The 25,502-nt window shown below is 33.2% G+C and overlaps 1 protein-coding gene across 1 annotated transcript; it reads right to left on the minus strand.

Moving 5' to 3' along the window:
- Nucleotides 1-621: 621 nt before the first annotated feature.
- Nucleotides 622-24,052, minus strand: LOC133186738 (VWFA and cache domain-containing protein 1-like). Its single transcript, XM_061322023.1, has 23 exons — nucleotides 23,749-24,052; nucleotides 22,180-22,242; nucleotides 21,490-21,651; nucleotides 21,188-21,399; nucleotides 19,426-19,570; nucleotides 16,694-16,901; nucleotides 16,160-16,282; nucleotides 14,171-14,250; nucleotides 13,846-13,984; nucleotides 13,421-13,697; nucleotides 12,807-12,918; nucleotides 12,509-12,689; nucleotides 11,644-11,780; nucleotides 10,310-10,485; nucleotides 10,044-10,151; nucleotides 9,673-9,795; nucleotides 8,909-9,005; nucleotides 6,288-6,383; nucleotides 5,573-5,719; nucleotides 5,180-5,283; nucleotides 2,699-2,824; nucleotides 2,385-2,500; nucleotides 622-1,416 (listed from the first exon to the last, which is right to left on the minus strand). Exons 1-23 carry the CDS (start codon nucleotides 23,893-23,895, stop codon nucleotides 1,097-1,099), a joined length of 3,399 nt encoding a protein of 1,132 aa, XP_061178007.1. The 5' UTR covers nucleotides 23,896-24,052; the 3' UTR covers nucleotides 622-1,096.
- Nucleotides 24,053-25,502: the final 1,450 nt, after the last annotated feature.

The following is a 25,502-nucleotide window of genomic DNA, read 5'->3' on the forward strand; positions in this document are numbered from 1 at the left end:
TGTGTGTTTTAGCTCACCTGAGCTGAAAGCTCAAGTGAGCTTTTCTGATCACCCATTGTCCTTCATTCGTCCATCCGTCTTTCCGTCCGTCTATAATTTTTTCATATTTTCAACTTCTTCTCAAGAACCGCTGGGTCAATTTTAATTAAAGTTGGTACAAATCAATCTTGGGTGAAGGGGATTTTAAATTGTTAAGACGAAGGGCCAAGCCCTCTTACAAGGGGAGATAATCAAGAAAAGACAAAAATAGGATGGGATCGTTAAAACATCTTCTCAAGAGCCACTAGGCCAGAAAAGCTTAATCTTATGTGGAAGCATCCTGGGGTAGTGTAAATTATAAACTGTTCAAATCATGACCCCCGGGAGTAGGGTGGGGCCACGATGAGAAATCCAATTTAAAATTGGTAAACATCTTTCTTTGATAATCAGGAAAAGTAAATGCATCATGTTTTATGCAGTGTAAACAAATGTTTGTAAAAACAAATAAATAGCTTTAAATAATTTTAATAATATTGGTGATGTTGATATTGGTTTAAAGAAGAAAGATATATTCTTACTACATAACGAATTCAAACATATAACAAACTGTAAAATACAAGTGTCACAAAGACAAAACGTGAACAATGATATACTAGCCGCCAAAACATTCGTAAATCATATTTGAAAATTCACGAACTTTGGTTTGATTTTCACGATTAATAATTTTGTTATCATATATTTGCATTTGCTTGAGAGAGAAGTATGGTTTAATGAGCATATGGTCTCATTCACCTCTTTTTGCCTATTTCAAAGATCCTCTAAATCGTCTAAGTTGATATCCGTATGCTATGTCGTGCATTAGGTTTGTTTATAATATAAATATTTTAATTGCTTGTCTGCAAACTAATGATACATTAGAAATATTGTCAGTAATATATTATACCGTGTTATAGGTGAATATACATGTTCGCAGACACATACATACCCATTAATGAAAAATAGTTTACACATGTATTACATCAACAATGGTACTAATCCTGTAATAAAAAACTATTTTCATCTTTAAAAGAATATATATGTGTAATTATATAATCACAGTTTGTAAAATTTCCCCTCGTTAGTTTTCTGGTTCACTCAGGTTTTCCTCTGAAGTTTCGCTGAGTTGTCCAGTGACGTAAAAATTGTGGGAGGATTGATAATCCACAGATTCACTGGAGGAACATACCGATTTGTTTCCCTGTACGTGGGTTGGCTCAATATATGTACCATCATTTCCATGTTCTTGTCTTCGCTTATGTCGGACGATGAAACAAACGATGACAATAATGATGATTATGAAAACTATGCCACCTGCAGACGATCCAACATACACCACCGTCTGGCCCTTCGACTCTGGAGGCCCCATGCAGTCAGATCCACAACATTTTGAACTGCACTCTAGAAGAAATTCATTTAGTTCACAACTTTTATACCTACTAAATTCAATCTAAGTTGAACAAACCATTGTTAAATTGTTTTCGTCTTACATATTTCTGATGATGTTTTCAAAAACAGACAAACAACTAAATTTTCCTCGTTGATCGTTTATATAAACTGTTGACAATGAAGCAGAGATATTTTATCCTAAATAAGCAAAAATAGAAGCATTCTACTAAAACAACATGAAACAAGCATTCTGAGAGTATTGCATTAGCAATACTAGTCCCCTACCGGCAAGTGTAATCTGGTTCCCGTAAGAATTGAAAATGCCATAATTCCGTCAAAAATTAATGAAACGGGACGAAATGCAAACTTGATCTATAACTAATCAAGGTAAAGCCACATACCAAAAATCAGCTCAATATCTACAAGCGTTTAGAAGAAAATTGCGGAAAACCCCTAAAAATTGAAAAGGCCGTAATTCCGTCAAAAATCAATGAAGCGGAACGAAATGCAAACTTGTTCTGTAACTCATCAAGATACACTCACATACCAAAAATCAGCTCAATATCTGCAAGCGTTTAGGAAAAAAGTGCGGAAAACCAAGTGGGACAGACTGACAGACAGACAGAGGGACAGACAGAGGGACAGACAGACAGACGGACAGACAGACAGACAGACGGACGGACAGACGGACGGACAGACTCAGAGGAAACCTATAGTCCCCTCCGGTTTCACCGGTAGGGGACTAATAATATACATTTATTGACTGAGTTCGAGGGCAACATGCGTTTTGTCAGACCCAAGAACCAAAATGCTTGCCTGAGGCTGTTATTAAAAAGCTTAAGAAAACATTAATTGACTGTGTTCTCGGCGGGTAAAATGCGTTTTGTTGACCTTTCGAGCCTACCGGCCTCAGGCAAACAGTTTGGTTCTTGAGTCCGACAAAACGCCCTCGAACCCAGTCAATAAATATATATTTTTACCTTTTTTGACGCAATGCTTGGAGGGACAGGTTTCCTTCAAGTCACAAAATCCCTTTACCAAAGTTCCTTTCATTGAACTCGTACACCATGAACAGCCGGAAGTACGGAAGCATTCACTATATAAACGTACATGGAAAGGTAAATATGTTGGAATTCACTCAAATTTATAAGCAAATAAGTTTCAAAGCGGTGTCGATCAGCAACAATAATAGAATATAAAATATATGTAAAGACAGCAAAAAGAACAGTTAGTGTGTTCATGGGCACGTCTTTCAAAAACTAAGGCAATCTATAACTGAACCATGGAGACTTGCCTTTCTGTTTTTCGGCAAGGACAGTTGGTTGGAAAACAGGTTTCCAAATTTCTAGTTTTGTCTTCTTCAGGTGTACTAACCGATTCCAGAGTTGGTAGGTTAGGATTACAAGGATCTTTCCCCTCCCTATCATTGTTTACAAAATTATGAATAAAATTTACTAAATGATAAAACGTGTTGAAATTGTGTAACTACATACAGTACCAACCAGACCCAACCTGACACCTAAGCAATCCCAGAAAGCAGTCCCCGGGACTGCTTTGGGACCGCTCTGGGACTGCTGTGGGACTGCTCTGGGACCGCTGTGGGACTGCTCTGGGACCGCTATGGGACTGCTCTGGGACTGCTCTAGAAAGCAGACCCAGCAGTCCCAGCAGTCCCTGGGACTGCTTTCTGGGACTGCTTTGTTCACTCATGCGTGAAAAAGGTTCTGAGTGACATGATAGCTCCGCCCCTTGTGTATTCTGAATTTGCAGCTCCCTGTTTTTGTTTTGTTTACTTTCTGCAGAGAGGTGTTTAAGATAATTTTAAAAAAAAAAAAAAAACAAGTATTTTTTACAAAAATTAAATAAAAGGAGATAGTTATACATGTAATTACTAAATGTCTTCAGGGGGCTGTAAATTTACACGATTGTAGTCTAGAATTAATTTTAAAAAAATAAAAGTAGTTAAAAAGGGAAGTCAGAGGATGATTTTTATCCCTTAAATTAAACTTCAATTAAAAATAATTCAAAAATTATCTAGGCCTATTTAACAATTAATGCTGGCAAATTACATAAGTACTCAAAGTTTGCATTAGCACTATTTTAAAAAACAAACAAAAACAAACAAACTTGTCATTTCAGTAAGATACATGTATTCAGAGGAACGTACCGTACTGGATTTTTTTTTCTTAATTGAAAAAGCTAATACCATGCTTAAAAAAGAGCACTCCATGCTATTTTTTACCGCCCTCAAATAAAACCTAATGATTTATTAAATGACCATGAAATAAAATTATTCTACCATTCTTCTGTCACATAAACAATGTGAACAATTATTCGGGGATTTATTTATGAATTAGTTTTTAATTTATAAACAAGTTATTGAAAGAGTACATTTATGAAAAAATAAACATTTCTAAATATCGGGAATTGACTTGTTTCTTATTTGTTTTTTTTTTGTGTTTACCTGGCCGATTAATAAAAAGCAATACAATTGTATAAAATGGTATTAACACCTGAGGTTTCAATCGCCTTTGGGCATAATTAGCAGAAAGTCAATGCATGTTATTGGGGTATCAGTGTTACACATCACTGAACACGCTGGTCAACAATGACACTAATTTCAATATATGTACTGCAAAAAATCTTTGTTTCAATAATTGTGCATAGATTTATTTCAGGATTAATTAATTTTGAACATAATCTGAGGTTTCCATTTGTGTGATTTACAGTTGTTCACTCGAACATTTATATCTAATAATAAAACACTTAAAACTGAGAATCTAAGGATAATTAAATTGGCAAGTCATTGAAAATAATCATGACTGAAATATGATATTCGGCAATGTTTAACAAAGAATTTTTCAGAAGCTCCAATTCTTAAGAAAAATGCATTCAGAGTATAGTATGGGAATCGGCCTTGCTCTATAATTATTATATATATTTAAAGCTAATTCTAGTAGTAAATAAGCAATTCAAGTTTAATTTTCTATATTAAAAAAAATAAATATGAAAACCAATATCAATCACAAAAAATAAAGAAACTGGTTTATTTTGGTGAAAAATTAATATACCAAATAATTGTGTTTAAATATTCATGTTTTTTAATAGATATGTACGTCTTTTCATTCAATAACTATCATTTGTTTCTATACGCGTACTGTGATCTTCTTAACAGTTCAGTAATGACTATGGCGTAAGAATTGTAAATATTTGTTTTTTAATAGATATGTACGTCTTTTCATTCAATAACTATCATTTGTTTCTATACGCGTACTGTGATCTTCTTAACAGTTCAGTAATGACTATGGCGTAAGAATTGTAAATATTTGTTGATACTACTCAGAAAGAAATGATCATCAATTTCAACTGCCTTTTATATAGTTACATTGTTTATTGGTAATCTCATTCTGAGTAAGCCCCGCCCATTAAATTGATTAACCCCGCCCACTGGAACTGCTGGGACTGCTTCCTGGGACCGCTGGGGCTGATAGGACCGCTGTGGGACTGCTTTGGGACCGCTCTGGGACTGCTTTAGCAGTCCCAGAAAGTAGTCCCCGGGACTGCTCTGGGACTGCTTTGTGTCAGGTTGGGTCTGGTTGGTACTGTACAAGTAAAAATGTATGAAATATATGGAGATAACGAACAGTATTCAAGCTCAAAAGTCCATTAAACAATACAAAATAGGAGTAGAGCAAGCACGGACCTCCAAAACATAAGTTTATTACAGTGAAAATTGAAAGTCGACATTTTTTTAAAAATTACATGTAAAACTTACATGCTTTCATATTTGTTTTCACATTCGTTAAAATCTAAGCCCTTGTAGCAAAGACAAGTACAGGTGCCTTCTCCACATTGCTGTGAACTGGGAGAAGAGGAACTCTGTGAAAGTTAACATTCCAAATATAATTTTCTTTAGTTATGTTTTTATTAACATTGATATTCTCCCTTGAAACTGATTTTATTTAAAGAAAAGATTCTCACATTCTAAATCCATGTAATCTCATTGACCAAGAAAATTATTTCTTTTTTCTTGCCAAACTACTCCTCTGAATAATCTGTGCATGCGAAACATAATTTAAATGGATGAATGCATGTACAGTCAGTAAGAATTTCCCACTGCAAGTTAAAAGTGATAAAGACATTTAAATATCTAGTAAGTGAAATGTACCTGCATAGAACAGCATGCTGCTGCAGAGTCCTCAATATGTCGTACTTCTTTAAGTATCAAAAAAACATTCGACCCAGTAACTGGGCGTATTTCGTATTTTTCATCGGTATACACCACCCCATTTAGCTGAGACTGTGGTAATCTGACCTAATGAGATAATACAATATTTATTGATAATAGTTTATGTGATAAGGATAAAACACAAAACACAATATGTATAACATGTACATTAACACTGTAATTTTGGAAGGACATTAGTATTTTGATATGCATATGGAGGACTTATACTGTTAATTTTAACAATTTTTTAGTAGACTAATCAAAACAGTGATAAATATAAATTTAATTCTGGTTGTAACACGCCATTTGATTGGATAACAACAAAAATTAGTTTATATCATATAACCTGTGTTGCCTACATCACAATGACTTACGTCAAAAATATATTAATCCGCTTGACGTTGCATTTAAAATTTGAATAATTTTAAGGCCTTTTTGAAGGGAAAATTGTCTTATTTTTTAAACTTAATGATAAAAAATGAAATTATAAGGAATAAAGTTAATAGCTACCCAAGTTATACTTGTATAACCTGGGTTGGAACAGTTTACGCTTTTTACAAACCGCTTCACGCTATCCCCAGGTCATACAGTATACATGTGTAACTTGGGTAGCTATTAATGTCTGAAATGTTTTATTTTGACAATCTTTTTTTACCCTGTATGTGAACTGTTCCTTTTTATTTTCTGTGTCTCTGCATGGCTGTCTGTACATAATACCAGATGATATCAGAGAACGAGATATCCTGCCCTCCTGCCAGACAAAAATAAAATTCAAACAGGAATGTTTACATTGCAAGAATATGTAAATAAATATAGTGAAGCCTTTAATATTTTCATACATATTTTCTCAGAAGTTTGTCAAAATACTAAATTATTTCATTAATACTAATGTTCTTGAAATTTATACTGAATCTCAGTAGTTCGGTTGAAAGACAGAAATCTGGAGATTAATTTCAATATTTTTTATCTCAATAATTTCACATTAATTAAAATAGCTTTCTGTTGCCAAATTCTTTACAATGCAAAAAACTAATCATAATAATCCTGTACTTTCCAAATTTTAAAGATCGGCCCCGGTCTAGATCTGCTATTTCTGCTTAAGATCTCATTATTCACAGATAATGTTATGTGGTTCGAATGAACTGAAGAGGAGGACATTAAAGATCACTCTTAGGAATATTTTATTTCACAAGGTTACACCAAAGTAGTCGTAATGTTTTATTAGCGTAGCTATTTTTATCTCATTATTAGTATATGTTATGGGGATATGTGTTTGTGATGTTGATAAAGACATTTAACGGAAATGTTATTTCAATATTCAAAAGTAAATAAGTAGAGAGAAATTTGCAAGTAATTTACTACTCAAGAAGATTTTGAAAGACTTAGAAGCTACACGGAAAAAGTTATGATACTAGGTAATAGTAATATAGTAATACATAACGTTGTAGGTGATGTGGATTCGGTTTTTACTGATAAGTAATACATAACCTTGTATGTGATACGAATTTGATTCTTTAGTGTTTTAGTAATATGTTATCGTGTAGGTGTTGTAGATTTGATTCTTAACTGTCTTAGTAATATGTTATCGTGTAGGTGTTGTAGATTTAATTCTTTACTTTTTTAGTAATATGATATCGTGTAGGTGTTGTGGATTTGATTCTTTACTGTTTTAGTAATATGTTATCGTGTAGGTGTTGTGGATTTGATTCTTTACTGTTTTAGTAATATGTTATCGTGTAGGTGTTGTAGATTTGATTCTTTACTGTTTTAGTAATATGATATCGTGTAGGTGTTGTAGATTTGATTCTTTAATGTTTTAGTAATATGTTATCGTGTAGGTGTTGTGGATGAAATATATGGATAAAACGAACAGCACCCAAGCTCAAAAGTCCACTAAACAATACAAAATAGGAGCAGAGCAAACACGGACCTCCAAACATCAGAGGTGGGATCAGGTGCCATGGAGGAGTGAGCATCCCCCGCCGACCGGTCACACCAGCCGTGTGCTCCTTGTCATGACCGGGAAATAACGGAAAAATCCGTCGACAATTCAGTGTGTAAATAATGGCCTAACAATTAGTATGAAAAACGTCAGTCAGCATTTGACTCAATGATAAATTGTATTTGCTGACAAGGTCATTGTATCGACCATAGAACATACGAAATGATGACTTTAAACGAGACAGCTGATATTCTTGTTTCATCAACTTGTTTGTCAATAATTTACCTCGTTTTAGAAATTGTTCATACGTCGAGCATGCTCTTGCGTATCGAATCAACTGAGAGATATATACTCCGTATGCAGGTGATGAAGGTATATTGCTGCATAAGTAAGGGAAGTTGACGATTGAAAAGTTAAAGTCATCATGTTTATCATAAAGCTTGGTTGTTATATTACCATTCACGTCTTTTTCAAGTAAAATATCCAAATATGAAACAGATGTGTCAGACTCTGTGGTATCTTTTATCTCAAGCTCACCAGGATATATCGTATCGACATAAGAATGAAAATAACCATTGTTAATTGACAATACATCGTCGATATATCTAAATGTCGAGTTGAAGGCCACAGCAAGTATTTTCTTCTTATCACGTACAAGATTTTGGACAAATTCTGCTTCATATGAATACAAAAAAAGGTCTGCTAATAACGGGGCGCAATTGGTACCCATGGGAATTCCAATAGATTGTTGGAAGACCTGGTCTCCAAAAATCACATAGATATTGTCAATCAGAAACTCAAGCATCTTTTTAATGTCAACTTCAGAGTACTTGTGTGTACAATCAGAATGTTTTTTAACAAAATAATTTTGCAAATGACCAATGACAAGGTAAGTATATTTACGAGTTCCATTTTTATTGAAAAAGCAGCTGTCAATTATATCAAAAAGCCTGGACTTTAATTTATTGTGGATTTGATTCTTTATTGTTTTAGTAATATGTTATCGTGTAGGTGTTGTAGATTTGATTCTTTACTGTTTTAGTAATATTATATCGTGTAGGTGTTGTAGATTTGATTCTTTACTGTTTTAGTAATATGTTATTGTGTAGGTGTTGTGGATTTGATTCTTTACTGTTTTAGTAATATGTTATTGTGTCGGTGTTGTGGATTTGATTCTTTACTGTTTTAGTAATATGATATCGTGTAGGTGTTGTAGATTTGATTCTTTACTGTTTTAGTAATATGTTATCTTGTAGGTGTTGTGGATTTGATTTTTAATGATGAAGTAATATGTGCTGTGGATTCGGCTCTTTAATGATGTAGTAATACATTACCTTGTTTGTGATATGGAATCGATTCTCTAGCGGATACGGTGTTTCAATGTAAGAAGGGTGCATAACAAGGAAGCCGCTATTGTCTATCACAATGCAGCTAAAATATAACATATAACGTCTTGCATTATATTACAGTTAAAATTCGAAAATCTCAGGCTTACAATCACAAATAGGTAAATGGATTTAACATATTATTTTATTAATACTTACATGTGAGTAAGTTAAAAAAAAGATCATATCAACTCTTTTAATAAATTACACGAGAAGTGACATTTTAGTCAATAAAAGGTTACATGTATATATATATATATATATATATATATATATATATATATATATATATATATATATATATATATATATATATATATATATATATATATATATACTGTCTCTAAAGATATATAAAATACATAAATTACTCCCTGATGCAACAATTTGAAAATAAATAATAAACTGCACATCTATATTTCATATCTATCACATTACAATAAACCTACAACAATTGCAATAAATTTAATTACAGCATGTTCATTAGAGAGAAAGTCAAATCTGAACAATATTTTTAATGAATGAAACATTTTGGTTTCCTTTGCATATCAAATATAAGAATGTACTTTTACATCTCATATTTTGTTTTAAATAAAAACACATATAAATACAAAGCAGATTATCATTACTTCACTACAGGTATAATTTCAAAACTGGTCTTCATTATAATTATAGTTTAGTACAGGACAAACACGCTAAGAATTGATAATCACCTGTATGATGTTTTGTTGGCACATATTGGATATCTGTCTTTCAGTATTTGGTTAAAATGATAAATGGAGAAGTCCGTCCCAATAACTGCTTCTATTTTAGATCTCATTCCAGGATTTGTCCCACTGTAACAGGTAAGAGTGGAACAAAGAGGTGAAAAAATATATTTTTTCTTATTTGGGGATTTATAAAGTCAAAAGTATAATAGCACGTAAATATATTACTTTGATACTAATGTTAATAAGCTAAAATCTACTTTCAGATCTAGAGGATTTATTACTAGCATCAATGAATTTTAAATATGACCTGTTGAACTAAAGTGACGATAACGAACATTGATCAATGACGCAAACTATATTTCTAGATTACATACCTTTTCAAAATTGCCCTTGTCAGGGAAATAACTTTACCAGATCCCCACGAGTCTTCGTACGGAGCAGACACAACATTAATCAATTTCTGGGCAACTGTTCGACGGTACCTGGTTAAAAGAAAAAAAATCTCTCAAAAGTTAGATTTATCTACATGGAAAGTCAAAATATTGTCAAATAACTCTACTTTCTTTCCTCTGTTGAATAAGACTTCGAAATAAATGTGCATATATTATTCAAAGGATAATAATTCTCAATTTTTACACACCACGGTCTAATTTTATGATCATAATCATTCGTAAGGCGGATGCCTGGATATATTCGCTGTACACCATCTTCAGTCATTATGTATCGCCAAACTAAGTATGGAGCATCTTGATAAGATATAGTCTTCCAAAAATCTTCAATGGGGTATGTGACTCTTATGGAATTGATTGCATCCACCTTTAAAATTTCGTATGGATTAATTTAAGACCTTAGATGACTTTACAAGTATTTGTATTTCAAAGCTTCGTTATTTTATTAAAAATTTAGTTTTGTAAATTCCTATTCTAATATTTGACAAAAATATAGTATATTCATTATGTTATATACCTTATTATATTATGTTTTGATCAAGACCTTTGATATCAATAGTTTCTAAAATTTTGCAATAGTATCTTGTTTCATAATAATATAATATAGCATCAACTGCACAGCTTTACACAAATGAGGTTTTTCTTTCTAAATCAAGAGTAGGTCACACACTTATAAATCAAAAGAACATAAATATAAATATTGAGTTTAAAGATACCTAACACAAACAAAAAAAAATTGATGCATGGATTGATATACTGTATATTTACTTAAAAAAGCGGGCTTCATATTTTAGCGGCTTTGGCGCAGACAACGATGCGCTAATTTATGAATACCACTAATAAATCTCATATATAAACAATACATGACACGGACATGTGTACCGCTAATTCAAGATTACACCAACTCCACACCCAGTGATTCCGCTAAATTTTGAATACACCAATTTATGTACACGTACAGTATATTTTTTGACTGATTTTGAATACAATTGACATAATAATAAATCCCTTACATATACATTGTAAGTTTTCTTTCGTTCTTATATATATGTCTATGTCCTTTTCTCTGTAAATCTACTAATTTTGTTCAGATTTTTAATCATTATTTCAACAGCTTAGTTTCTTAAAAAATATTTACAAAAACCCTGGTAAACATTTTTCAGTTTACCTAAGTATTTGAATATAAATCTATGAGATATATTGCTGATTTCTGAAAAAAAGTGTGTGTTATTTATCCTTACGAATACACAATACTGCCAAAATCAAATCAAACTGTCAGAATATGTATTTGTCGATACGACGATAATAATGTTCAATTTTTTCCTGAAAAGGCTATTGTTTAGAATTAAGTAGATTCATTTTTTCTGTAATAAGAGTAAAATGAAATTGAGATTTAATAATTTTCACGTCACAACATATCTCCCTGAGAGATATATGAAAAACAATCATGAGTTTTTAAATAAATTACAAAAGTCAGCATCAGCCATTACAAGTAGCATCATTAATTGTACCTTGAAATTCCTACCTTCAGACCAGGATTGGTTGTGATTGTTCCAGACAGATAGTCTGTATACTGCTTTACCCTTGTTTCTGTCTCTTCAACATACGTGTATTCATATGGATCCAAGAATGCGTCTGGTGTAAGCTTGATTGTTGTTTTGGCTTTCATAAACAATGTATTGAGATTAAAATTTCCTGTTACATTCATCAGGGTCACTGACATAAAATATGTAACTTCTGTCCTTGCGATATCTTATAATGGAACATTATTTGGAGCTCATTTAAATAAAAAGATTGCCTACATGTATCAGCTGAAGTTGTGTTGTAATCTGAACTCAAAGACATTTGGCAAAGTTAGGGCAATTGCGAAAAAGTATTAATTTTGTGTCTGATTCATAACTTTGTCAGAGGAAAAAATTGGATGCTCAATTGGACACGATGAAAGGTCGATAATTCGCGTCCTGTCCATAACTTTCCATTCGAGAAAAAATTGCTTACTCGGCAAAGTTAAAGGTCACTGGAAGAAATATGTACAATTTCTTTCTGTGCAATATCGTTTTATAGGACGAACACTGAAATTACATGAACATTTTCAATGACATTAACTCATCGTAATTTAGACCAAAAAAATCACTAGCAGAAAGGAAAAAGGTCTTAAAGTACTTTCTGATGTATGGTTTTGTGACGTAGAACATTGTTAGGTCAAAATTAAAATAAATATTGTTTATAACTGGAATGTGTATCAGCAGGGAGGGGGTATTATTTGGTAAGCTAGACTTGAGAATGTATTAATAATATCATTTCTCAGGATACTGATTTGATTTTACTTCCGAAACTTTATCACATAATGAAAATGTATATTATTATGTTTGCATAAAACTACTAGAAACCTTTTGTAGCATATCTGCTGAAATGCCTGCAAAATGGTTGAGGCCAGGTTGTTAAGTCCCAACGATGGTACACAAAATCATTGCTCTGGACAGACGGTCGGGAACGGTCGGCGAGTGTTGTCAGGCTGTTATTTTTCGACATAACCAAACAAAGAGAAAAGTTACTCCCAGATGCAACAATCTATAAATATAATTTTTATTTCACCTCCAATGTCAAATTTAATTTTTTGTCCTTCCTATTTCGGATTGATATATTGAAAATGTTGAAATTTTAAAAAATTTTACTGAAATATTTTACCGGAGCCCAGTAATAGACAGCATCAAGCTCTCTTTTGGAATCCCCATCAAACAATCTGTCTCCTCTGGTCTCAAAAATAGTGGTCAAGAGGGTCTTTTGTCCTGTCTCAGCCCTGTTTAAAGTAACTTTAATTTAAAAATTATTCAAAAACAAGTGTTATATATATATATATATATATATATATATATATATATATATATATATATATATATATATATATATATATATATATATATATATATATATATATATATATATATATACTGAGTAATACGTCAAATCCCTCGATCTTGATATAATTATTTCAAAAGTGGATGGTATTTGTTCGTTATTTTTAGGTTGACTGCACCTCTGAAAAGAGAATAAATTCTCACTGTAAGATGAATTACTATTATAATAAAAAAGGTTTTCTGACAACAATCGATCGCACTGTATTGTTCGCATTTCTATTTCGAATGAAGGTGTTTGTGAAAAAGAAATTCCAGAGGGATGATAAAGCTCAAACCTAATAAAACATTTTCTAACAAATTTACTCTATCGATTGAACAAAGCGAGTTTAAAACCGTTTAACATTTTACATTTAAGACATGCAAGTGTCAAAAACATATATTTACCTTTTCATGGAATCTATAACAACATGGACATCTCCAGATGTTTCAAAGTTGAAGATGTTATTTACGTCATACTCTGTTGCATTGACGTCACGAGGATCGGGAAGAAGGGGATGAATCAATGTCCTTTCTTCGCCATCTATGATAAAGACATAAGAAAATTCTCCTTGCTGAAGGTAAATAATTTCTGTTACCAGTTCACTGAGCAGAACATCGGCACAAGCTACCCCAACGAAGGCTCCCCTGTGTACAATAGGGACGCATCCCGTCACCACGAACTCTAAAATACAAATAAATTGTAACTGTTCTTTTTTTGTTTAGGAATTTAAAACCCATTTATTATATCTGACAAGGAATTTAACTTGAAAATGTTACTAGTTTTGTAGAAAAACTTCGCATCTTTATTAAGCTTTGAAATAATATTTTACCTTTACTGAAGAAATCTTTATAAGGCTGGGTGTATGTTGGAGTTTGAGATATGGAGACACTGGAATAGTCGTAATATGTCCCCATGGCTCCCCGAAGAGATGACGTCATTACATCAGTTATAATGTAGGATTTCCCGGACTGCATTGTACAGATCAATATATTTATATATCGTTTATACCCCCTTATTATAAAGCAAACCACTTTTTGTTACAATATATGAATGTCGTTATGGTTTTCAATCCTTGCACAAGCATTTTAAATCGATGAGTTAACTGGGTTTTTTTCTTATAATAAAACAAACTCTATATTTATTTTGACGCTTACTATGACGTAGCCATATGAATCTTCATTCAATGTCTGTTTAGACATATTCAGCAACAGTTCTTTGGCTTGGCTGCTTAAACCTAAAAGAGACATAACTTGAGCATGTACAAACGGATATATATGCTTATTTCCGCGCATACAAAAACACACAAACGTCAATATACATCACGGTAGCATAGTGGCAGGCCGTTCGCTTCGTGATTGAGAGGCCTGGGTTTGATTCCTGGTCGTCGCGCTGCGTCAAGCCCAAGACGTAAACATAGGTTGTGATTTTTCCTTTGTCAGGCCCCAAAGACCTTTAAAACCAAGGTCACATGTCACGGTAGCCCTAAGACGATAAAGAACCCTCACCGCTCAATTGCTCAATGGCCCTAGGTGCCGAATAAAGGTGTAAATTTGAAGCCCTTCACCGGTATATGGAGACGACTTTATGTGAGTAAAAATTATCGAATAGGACGTAAATCTCTATACAATCAACCACAAACATCAATAACATTGTTTTCGTGAAACATAAGCTATAAAAGTAGCATGTTCCATGCAGGAATACATATCAGAGAGAGAGAGAGGGGGGGGGAGATCAATTAATTGTCCATAGAGTTCATGCATATTTGGGATAAGAAAATGATCGTAGATTTTCCTTGTCCTAATTATGAGTATTCTTACATTACAACATTTAAATCCTCTGTCATGGGTAAATATTAGTCATGCATTATTTGACAACCACCATCATGTGAAATTTCTGCCATCTTTCAGTTTGAATAGCTATTCATATCAAAGCTAAACAGAATAATTATGTAAACATACTGAATTCAACGAATTTTTCTTTGTAAAAAAAATCGACATTATGATTCACTACCCTAACACGAAGAAATTATTCATTTTATCGCTTTATCCCATATGCAATGAGCCAATACCAACGTCAAAAGAATTCTAATATTTTGATGGCATGGGTAGGCTAAACCATTGTAATTTTTAGCGTCTGAATAATTACCGGGTATTTAAGAAATAGGAATATATTGAAAGTGCTTTTATATTAGAACATGTTAAATTTTTACACATCATACAACCATAAGATTGAGATAAAAGATACTACAGAGTCTGACACATCTGTTTAATATTTGAATATTTTATTAGGAAAAGACGTTAATGGTAATCTAACAACAAAGCTTTATGATAAACGTGATGATTTTAACTTTTCAATCGTCATCTTCCTTTACTTATGCGGCAATATACACTTATCACCTGCATATGGGGTTTATATCTCTCAGTTGATTCGATACGCCAGAGCATGCTCTACGTATGAACAAGTTCTAAAACGCGGTAAGTTATTGACAAACAAGTTGATGAACCAAGGATATCAGCAGTCTCGTTTAAAGTCATCATTTCGTAAGTTCTGTGGTCGATACAATGACCTTGTCAGCAAATACAATCTATCATTAAGACAAATGCTGACTGACGTTTTTTACATTAATTGTTAGGCCATTATTTACACCCTGAATTGTCGACGGATTTTTCCGTTCTTTCCCGATCATGACAAGGAGCACACTGCGGGTGTGACTGTTTGGCAGGGGATGCCTACTCCTTCATGGCACCGGATCCCACCTCTGTTGTTTTAGAGGTCCGTGTTTGCTCTGCTCCTATTTTGTAATGATTAATGGACTTTTAACCTCGAATAATGTTCGTTATTTTCACATATTTCATTATTGTGAAACTGATTACTACATAATGCGTCACAAATCTTTGTAATTGCTATTATCTTTTAGAAGTCAAAAATCACTGAATCTGACTATGTGTTGTATTCGTAAAATCGTTACGTAAACAATTTAATGTGTTCCTATTTATTTAATAGGTATTCATGATTTTGACAGAATCATGGAAAGAAGCGTTTTCATGAGTAGCTCTATTGAGTGATACTTTCTCTTCAGTAGATGGACTTCCTCTCCCATTTACTAGCTCTTGCAATGTTCTTTATATTAATATTACTCTTACTATTGCCTATTCCATACGTGTTGATGACAACTCTGTTTTGCAGTCTATGGTTCTCGTTCTTGATAACCTCTAGTGGATTGCCTCCTATGTTGTTCCCATCGGTTACAAACAAAATTATACTGTCTGCAATAAAGAAGGAAATTTTCCTCAGTGCTCATTAAACTGCTTTTGAATATATTTTTTGGGACATAAAAACAGCGCATCATAAAAATGGATAATTTTGCATCTTGTATTTTGATTCTAACACAGAGTGTGAATCAGATCATATTAAAAATCTTATTTTCCTTTTTTTTTTTTTTTTTTTTTTTTTTTTTTTTTTTTAACAAAATGTTAACAAAGCGTGACTCAACACTTTAATATTTCGAGCATCGGCAGATGTTTCCTTATGCGTACTTGACACTTAACCATTTTAATGCCAAATAAACAAGCACTGTGCTATCTGTGTTCCATATCTGTTGGGAAAATGGGGGATTTTTAAAACCTGATATCATCATCAGACATGCATGTCTTCCAAAATTACCAGTTTACACTAACCTCTCGCCGCATTCTCTTCACTTGAGTTAGTTTTAAAGTATTCGAATGCTTTGCGTAAACCCACTTCATAATTTGAGCCTCCATCCGCTCCTTTAGAGTTAATGAATTTTTCCAGAACATCTTTCGTTGTGCGAGTTACTGGGACAAGTTGTTCATTATAACAGCCATTTGGACTACTTGCCACATTGTTAAATAATACAATAGCAATCTATTAAAATAAAAGCATTGTATACATGAATTTAATTCACACGTTAGTGATTTTTTTTTAATTGAAACTGGTATAATTGTATTCAGAGACATCTTGTTTCAATAATGATTTGGAAATGTTTTCCCGTTATTTTAAACCGTTTTATTATCACAATAAATAAGTACAGTAAATCTATAAGCATTGTAAAAAGATGTTTGTTCGTTGTTCAATGTCCCTTTGAGAATTTTTCATTCATATTGAGATGACACCACTTTCCAGTGTAGGTCTGCAAATTTAGACCTATACTAAGCAATTACGGCGTTTGAGAAGTGAGGGATCTTTTTCCTGCCAGCACCTACTGCGACACGGGACCTCGATTTACACAATCTCACCCGAAGGACTGGTCTCCACGTCCCGCATTGCGATTCGAACCCGCGACGTAAGGATCAGCTCCTTACTCCGCGAATCTAGAGCAAACACTCTAACCACTGCGCCACGCGGGCGACTGTAAAAAGATGTGTCTTAGTTTATATTTATCCTAAACGTTTCTTAACCATATCCCCCATTCCTCGAGAGTGAAGATTCAGGAGGGAGGAAGTAAACTGTTCTTGGTTTGTCTCTGTCTCTCTGATTCTATTTACCATGCTGTTGACTTTCGAAGTAAAAAATCATGAGTTTAAGAATTTGTAAGAGAATCAATGAGACTTCAAACTCGGCACAAATGTCAGGACCCTTAAATCAAGATCATCTGAACAAGGTCAACATAGATTGAAAAAGTCTAGATTCTAGCTTAGATCATTTGAACATAGTGAAAGTGACATTTAGCAAATTCTATGGTCGCAACAATGACCTTGTCAGCAAATACTATCAGGACATAAAAATCTATCATTAAGTCGAATGCTGTCCGACGTTTTTCATACAAATTGTTAGGCCATCATTCATATACTGAATTGTCTACGGATTTTTCAGTTTGCCCGATCATGACAAGGAGTACACGGCGGGTGTGGCCGGTCGACAGAGGATTCTTAATCCTCCATGGCACCTGATCCGGCCTCGGATGTTTTAGAGGCCCGTGTTTACTCTGATAAAGGTTTTTATTGTTTAAATGGACTTTTGAGCTTGGTTGCAGTCCGTACCTCCATATTCCTTTCATATTTTACAAGAATAAGAACGTATTATTATGTTCCTCAAACGAAGTTTGGGAAGATATTGCTTTAAATTTACTTTCTTTTTTCAAAATTTCTTCTCCGGTATTTTTTTTTGTCCGCGAGTGTTCTCGGAAACTACTCATCATATTGAGATAAAACCTCTTTAGGGTTAAGGGACATAGTGTGTAAATGTGTGGAACGAATGCCATTTTGCACGCACTGCATCCACGTGCGTGCGCGTGCAAGGAGTGAAATGACTGATACACTTGAAACAGCTTTATCCTTTGTATCTTTTAATGATATGCATGGAACCCCATTATATTAACATAAATCATACATAAGCTAAGAAGGCTTTACATTATCATATATATGAGATATCGTGAAAACACACGCATGTACGTGTGCTGCAATTTGATTGGCTTAAACTTTAAATGGAAGTATTTTTCTTAGTTTTCAACGAAACAGGAAGAAGTTTAGAATATAGATAGGTATAATAGGTTCCTATATTGTGCTAACTATCAAATTGAATGCAAGAACATGTATACACGTTTGCTGGATTCTGATTGTCTAATACTTATATGACTGTATCTCTCATAGATTTCAATGAAATTTTTGAGATTTCTTACATAGGTATTTATTGTGAGTCTCTTCACGAGGAAGACATGTGAAATATCAGAAAACATGAGCATGCGCGTGCTCTGAAATCTGGAATGCTAATATTCAAAGAACTATACCGGCGTTGTTTTTCGATTGAATACTTCTGAAAAGTATATATTTATTATCAGAAGAATTTCCTAATTTAATGAAGCTTGCAGTGAATGGGTCCCATAAGGGAGTGGGGGAGTGTTTGGGGGAACATCTGTAACGGTTCCCGTTACAATTAGAACTAGATTACTTTTGATTTCTTTTTTTTTTTGTGATTTTCAGGCGTTGTTAGAATTAAGAAAATGTATTTTTTGTTTTTAGACAGGAATGCGTTTAACATGACAACAACTTCTCGGTAATAGAGAAAAGCTTAAAAAAAGAGTTTTAAAATTATCATTCATTTCGAACTTACAATTGATACAGTCATAATATTTTACAAATGACCTTGTCAAAGGATTAAGATACCCATTTTGTGATCATAATTTTTTATCGAATTCCAAGTCTCAAAGTTTAAATTCCTTTCACTTAGAACTTTTCAATGTTACCATAAGTAAATTGGACGAAAAATCTGTGGTGGTAATAAGCTATTTATGCGCCTTGATTCTTTAAGATCCATGGTGCATTTTTTAGCTCTGCTTGCTCGAGAATAATGAAAAAGTTCAAATTTTGACAGAGAGAGAGGCAAATGATTTTTCGTCATTAAGAATTATGCTACAATTTTTCAAACCAAGAAATGCGGTAGGGTTACATACCCTGTCCTGAACACTGAGAGTTTCCATAACAGTTATGGCGGCATCTCTAGTCTCGCTTAGTTTGTCTCCCATCATAGAGGCGGATATATCTAAGACCAACACCACGTCTCTTGGATTAGAAGTTGTACTGGACACGAAGAAAGGTCTTTTATAAAAGAAACATACATTAAGACAAGTAGATATACATACATAGTGTAAGGATGTGTTTTGGCAATCCAATATTCCTTTTAAACAAGGCAAATACAGAGAAAATATGTTTAATCATGAACATGAGATGCTACCAAGTTTCTCGTCGAAAGGGATAAATACACAAAAACACCATCCACAATAAATACCCTGCTAATCCATATTTTTAACAATTACATTGATGGTTTTAAAACAAAAGAAAGGAGATGGTCGAACAAGGCGTACTGAATTCCTATTGCTTCAGATATGTTAAAAATCATATTCAATTTGTGAATTTAGCGTTTAGAGTAAAGTTCACATCATTGAAATTTATGAAATAATGACATACAAAACTTTTCTCTGAGAAAAATTTTCTTGGTAAAAAAAAACACTTTTATTAAAAATATAATGTGGTATTCTTGGGGTTCGAACCCTTACAATAAAAATCCTGAGTATCAATTTCCTTTGAGACTTACACTCTTACCACTACGCTACACAACTACAGCTTAGGACTATATGTAGTGGCATTTAAATCATAATTATTTGTGATGTGACCCTTGACTAAATGGACTTCAATTATTTCGCACGATCCCGAAAGTTGTGTCATAAAAGTGTATTTTTAAGGTACAGAGGACCTTTATGCTCCTTGCTTTGTTAACCAAAACAGATAATTTTTTACGCAAAATTTGAGGATAACCTACCAAAAAATCGAGTGAAGACCTACTCTTATGAAAAAAAATGTTTTATAATATGAAAAAAAGATCCTTTCTGCCCTCTTTGATTTGTGTATGCATTTCATAGGCAAATAATTTCAATCTTTGTAAGATTTTTACAAATTATAGAGATTTTACATAAAGTATACTGATATGTTAGATGAATAAATAAGAAAAATGTTGTTAAAATTTAGATTTAATTTTTCACTTTTCATATTTGTCGCACTCTATGACTTCGCTCGCCTTGTTCGCCTTCTTCTTTAATTTTTTTAAGTTTAAAAGACACTTTACGTCCTACTACATCGATTTACATTTTTTTTTAGATAATTTGTTCATAATTTTAAAAATGTTTCTTTCAAAGCCAGCAATGCCAGGCAAAAAAGAAAAATAATAATAATGATAATTTGATGTATATAAACCACTAGTGTCTCACTACTCAGTTGGTTATACTAGTATATTCATGCAGAGAACGAATAGCATGGACTCTAAATGACATACAATCAAGGTGTAGAAGTTTTATTTAGGTGTTAAAGATCAAATAATCGTCCTAAAGTAATACATTTCAAATTTACGAAAACGTACATGTATAAACGTTTTTGCTGTTCTTTTTCGGAAGGTTCTGGCAAATACTATACAGGGATCATAAAAGTAAAGTTAATCCTACATATCACATAGAAATCATATACATAAGGGATTTAAAGGTCAATTGATAATTCAAAGGAGTGATCTGATTTTTTAAATTTTGTTTTGAACACGATGTCGACTTTTTAAGACAAGAAATCTTTGTTATTGGAATTTAAATTGTGTTTACAATTTTGTTATCTTCTTACTTTACGTTAACGTCTTCTGACATACAATATCTGTAACTGGTGAAGTCTACTTACCTGAACCGTGGGTCGAACGTACTGCAATCAGTCAACTTAGTCGAGGGATAATTGATAAAGAGTCCTGATGTAAAAGCAATGTATTGGAACTGGAGGTTTTTGTTGTTTTGATGGTTGTCTTTCATTGTAGTCAGTATATCCACTGTTGGATATTTTATCTGAGCATTTTCTACGTAGCTTGGCTTATTGTAGCAAAAGTTATCTAATGAAACCTGGAAATAAGGGGGAAAATAATCAATAATCTTTAGAAACTAACGTCATTGATTCTGCTTTTAATTTGAAAAAAAAGTAGAAATATTCACCCTGGTTCTAAAGTGTAGGTTTTTCTGATAAGTTCCGTCTACACAGCAGTCTTGGTGTGTGTTACTAGAGGTCATCTGATCATATGTATCCTCCATGGTACGTTTCAGATCATTTAAAGAAGTTTTTATATTTTCCATCCGTTGAGCAATTTTCTTTGAAATCTGCAAAATATTTGTTTAAATGAAATTCAGTCACACTTTTTTAAAACATATTTTAATACATTTTTCCTTATCTGTTATATTTGCTTAAACTTACGAATGACATTTTTAGCACAACGGACTCTTCATTATTCTATCAGAACACTGTATTTTGCATCTTTCGTAATGCTGGCGTAAGTCAATATTTCATTTTTAAAAAAAATATATCTTTGATTTTATTGTTCATTAAGATTCAATGCAACAATTACTATAGTTATGTCAATTCTTTGAAAATGTTTCGCCCTTATTATCTTTGATTTTATTGTTCATTAAGATTCAATGCAACAATTACTATAGTTATGTCAATTCTTGTGAAAATGTTTCGCCCTTAAGGAGGCGTCTTCATCAAAGATGCAAACCTTTGCCTTCAATTTAATTTACTTAATCGTTTGTTTCTTTGTTAGTTGCAATCATGTGATCCCACTTTTTTGGTACGAATGCACATTTCCACCTTTATACACCAGATCTAGAGGTAGTATAATTGTAACTTACGTCTTGTGATAACCTCTGTCCATCTCTTTGTTGATCATTGTAATGCATCTTGTTATAGATTTCCTATAGTGCAAAGAAAAAACATTTAATTTCGCATCAAAATGAATAGAAAAACACTTGTTATGGCCTTCAACTCCACATTCAAATCTATTGATTAACAATGGTCACTTTTATTGATATGTTGACTCGATAAATCACAGTGAACTCGAAATAAAAGACACCACAGAGTCTGTCACATCTGTTTCATTTTTGGATGTTTTACTTGCTATATATGAAAAGGGCAAATCAACAGCTAATTTATTTAATCATTGATTCATATTAGCTGCAGATCTGTAACTCGCTGGTTTGAAAAAACTGGGATGTCGTCTTTTTTTTCGGGGGGTTAGGGGTGGGGGTGGGTGGCTGTGGGCTACTCAAACATTTTTTAGGCTAAGTTGTCAATTGTTTCCTTATATGCACCCTTTCAAAATAGACCCTACGTGGCCGATTTTTATTTTTTTCTATGACGCACATAAAGTAGATCTTTAAAATCCAAATAAATACAACTTTCACACCTCTTTCCTCATAAAGTTTGTCTAGGACTTCAGCAAATTTAAACAAGATGGCATGGGTTAAATATCGAGTTCTTATTACTAGTATTTAATCATTGATTCATATATCTTGCAGATATGTAACTCGCTGGTTTGAAAAACAGGGATGTCGTCTATCTCATTTTTTTTCAGACAAGCGAGCTACAGATCTGCATCTAGATTTATATAAGACAACAATTATATATATATACATATATATATATATATAAATATATATATATATATATATATATATATATATATATATATATATATATATATATATATATATATATATATATATATATATATATATATATATATATATATATTGCAGTGGAGGAACAGCGCGCTAGATGGCTATCCATCAAGTCAAAAAAGCTTGCTTTCGATGCTGATTCTCGCCGAGCTGCCCTCAGTACACGGTCTTTGAGAATGGATTGATCGATTGATTGTGTGTTGTTTTACGTCCCGTTCGAGAATTTTTCACTCATATAGAGCCGTCACCATATACCGGTGGAGGGCTTCAAATTTAGACCTTTACTCGGCACTCAGGGCCATTGAGCAGTCAGCCATTGAGCAGTGAGGGTTCTTTATCGTGCCAACGCCTACCGTGTCACGGGGCCTCGGTTTTTAATGTCTCATTCGAAGGACCCGCAACTTTCACTTCAAAGTGCCGAGCACTTGGCGAAGGAATAGTTGCTACCTATTTTTTTTAATATCAATTTAGGTCAGTCGCGGCCGTGATTCGAACACACGACCTTCCGATCACGGAGCGAGCGCTCTACCGACTGAGCTACCGTGACGGCCTTTGGGAATGGAAGTGAGATAAAACCAAATTTATGAAGCTTCGGTATACGCTAAACAATATCTCCAGTTTATTCAAAGTTGAGTGAATATGCGTTCAGGAAAATTACAAAAAAAGTTTTCTGATATCGATGTCTGTTTTCTGAAAAAAAATTTCATCTAATATTTTTACATATTCCATAAAATATATTACCTGTATAAAAGACCTCCCGACTGCATCTGCCACCCTGTTTAATTCATTGGCCAGTATATCTCCGCTTATTTTTTGACCATAAGTTTCCTTCACTGGCTCAAAAGTTCCCAAAACAAGAATTACAACTAAGTTAACACACTTGATCATTGCAATTCCTACAGTTTTTATTATTTAATGAACATGCTTTTACTCCAGACTCTTTGGGAGATGTCTTCAAAAAGAATGAGCATTCAAATTATTTCACTGTTCTGTGTTTTTTTTCTATATTACTCAGGTGTCATATTTTGACTGGGACTTCCCCCAGCGGACTTCCAGTCGATTCTTTCGTTAAAAAACTCCTATAGGGCTTCAATTTCCACGGCCTTCAACTATAATAAGGAAAAAGTTCAAGATTAACATATATCATATTTCATTATTTTCCGGCAAAATGTGATGCAAACAACAAGTACATATTCTTGCACTTTGTTATACTCTGAAAACCACAGCTAGTTCGCATGCGTATTTCTTGACGATGCTTCAATGGCAAAACCTTGGTAGCGTGACAAGTAAAGGTAATGAACACTTCCCATTACCTCTTGGCAATTCAATACGAAAAAAAATCTACGTTTAAAGTCTTTGGAATAGATCTAAATACCTAGTGATAAAATATTGTACAGACTGACGAGTTTCTGTTCAATTGATTGGCAACTAAATCTCGCAAATTTCTTCCAGTTTTGATCCAAGGATGAAAGGGATTTATCAGACATCCAAAGTAAACTTAAGAGTTTATATAATTCAAGGCATTAATATTTACATATATTTGTGTGTGTTTTTGTGTTCATTCCACATAGATTCCGCGATAGATTTCCACTTATTAAATTTTGGCTGCAATTGACAACCATTACATTGTGCAGTACAAATTTTCGAATACAATTATGTTTGGGGATTATGTTCCCCAAACGAAGTTTGGGAACATATTGTTTTTACTCTGTTTCTTATTATTATTATTATTATTATTATTTTTCTTCCTGGGTACTTTTTTTGTCCGTTAGTGATCTCGGAAACTACTGTAGATTCCTTATTTTACGCGAGTACTTAATATCGCGAAATGGCCCAAGGGCGCCAAATTGCGAGAATAATAATTCGCGAATGGGTGATTTATCTAGATATTTTACATACATTAAAGCACCATAAAAATAAAAGCGAGTAATTTTATTTCGCGAGCGGTGCTTCTCGCGTAATTACGCGATAATTTATTCCTCGCGTATATTTAGGAATTTACAGTATACATCCGATTGAGGTGAAACCTTTTTAGGTTAATAGGAATGTTATGTAGATTTGCGGAACGAAGGTCATTTTGCGCGCACGCACCTGCACGTGCGTGCACGTGCGTTGCGTAAAATGACCAATATACTTGATATAGCTGTAACTTCTATATTTTTTGATAAAATGCTTTGATACTCAGAATATAAGGATATATTAAAAGTGTAGACAAGATGACATGGTCAGCATGCACATGCATGCACGTTCGCGCACGCGCAAAGCGTAAAATGACCAATATACTTGATATATTCGTAACTTTTATACTTTTTGATACAATGCTTTGATACTCAAAATGTATATATATATATATTTGATGTGTAGAGAAAATGACATGGTCAACATGCACATGCATGCATTTGCATGCACGTGCGCGCACGTGCAATGTGTTAAATGACCAATATACTTAATATAGCCGTAATTTTTTTTATATTTTTTGATGAAAAGCTTTGATA

This window comes from Saccostrea echinata, unplaced genomic scaffold (genome assembly GCF_033153115.1).
Source record: "Saccostrea echinata isolate AGI-Se365-2 ecotype Australia unplaced genomic scaffold, CSIRO_AGI_Sech_v1 ptg000014l, whole genome shotgun sequence".
NCBI classification, from domain to species: Eukaryota; Metazoa; Mollusca; class Bivalvia; order Ostreida; family Ostreidae; genus Saccostrea; species Saccostrea echinata.

Bases quoted from the DNA above. Each gene is read 5' to 3' on its own strand.
- LOC133186738 (XM_061322023.1), bottom strand. From the start codon at position 23,895: ATGATCAAGTGTGTTAACTTAGTTGTAATTCTTGTTTTGGGAACTTTT. The intron at 16,283-16,693 runs GTTAGTGTAAAC...TCTTTATTGCAG, and splicing joins TGAAGAGAATGCGGCGAGAG to ACAGTATAATTTTGTTTGTA. The intron at 11,781-12,508 runs GTTTCTAGTAGT...TGTTTATGAAAG, and splicing joins CAGCAGATATGCTACAAAAG to CCAAAACAACAATCAAGCTT.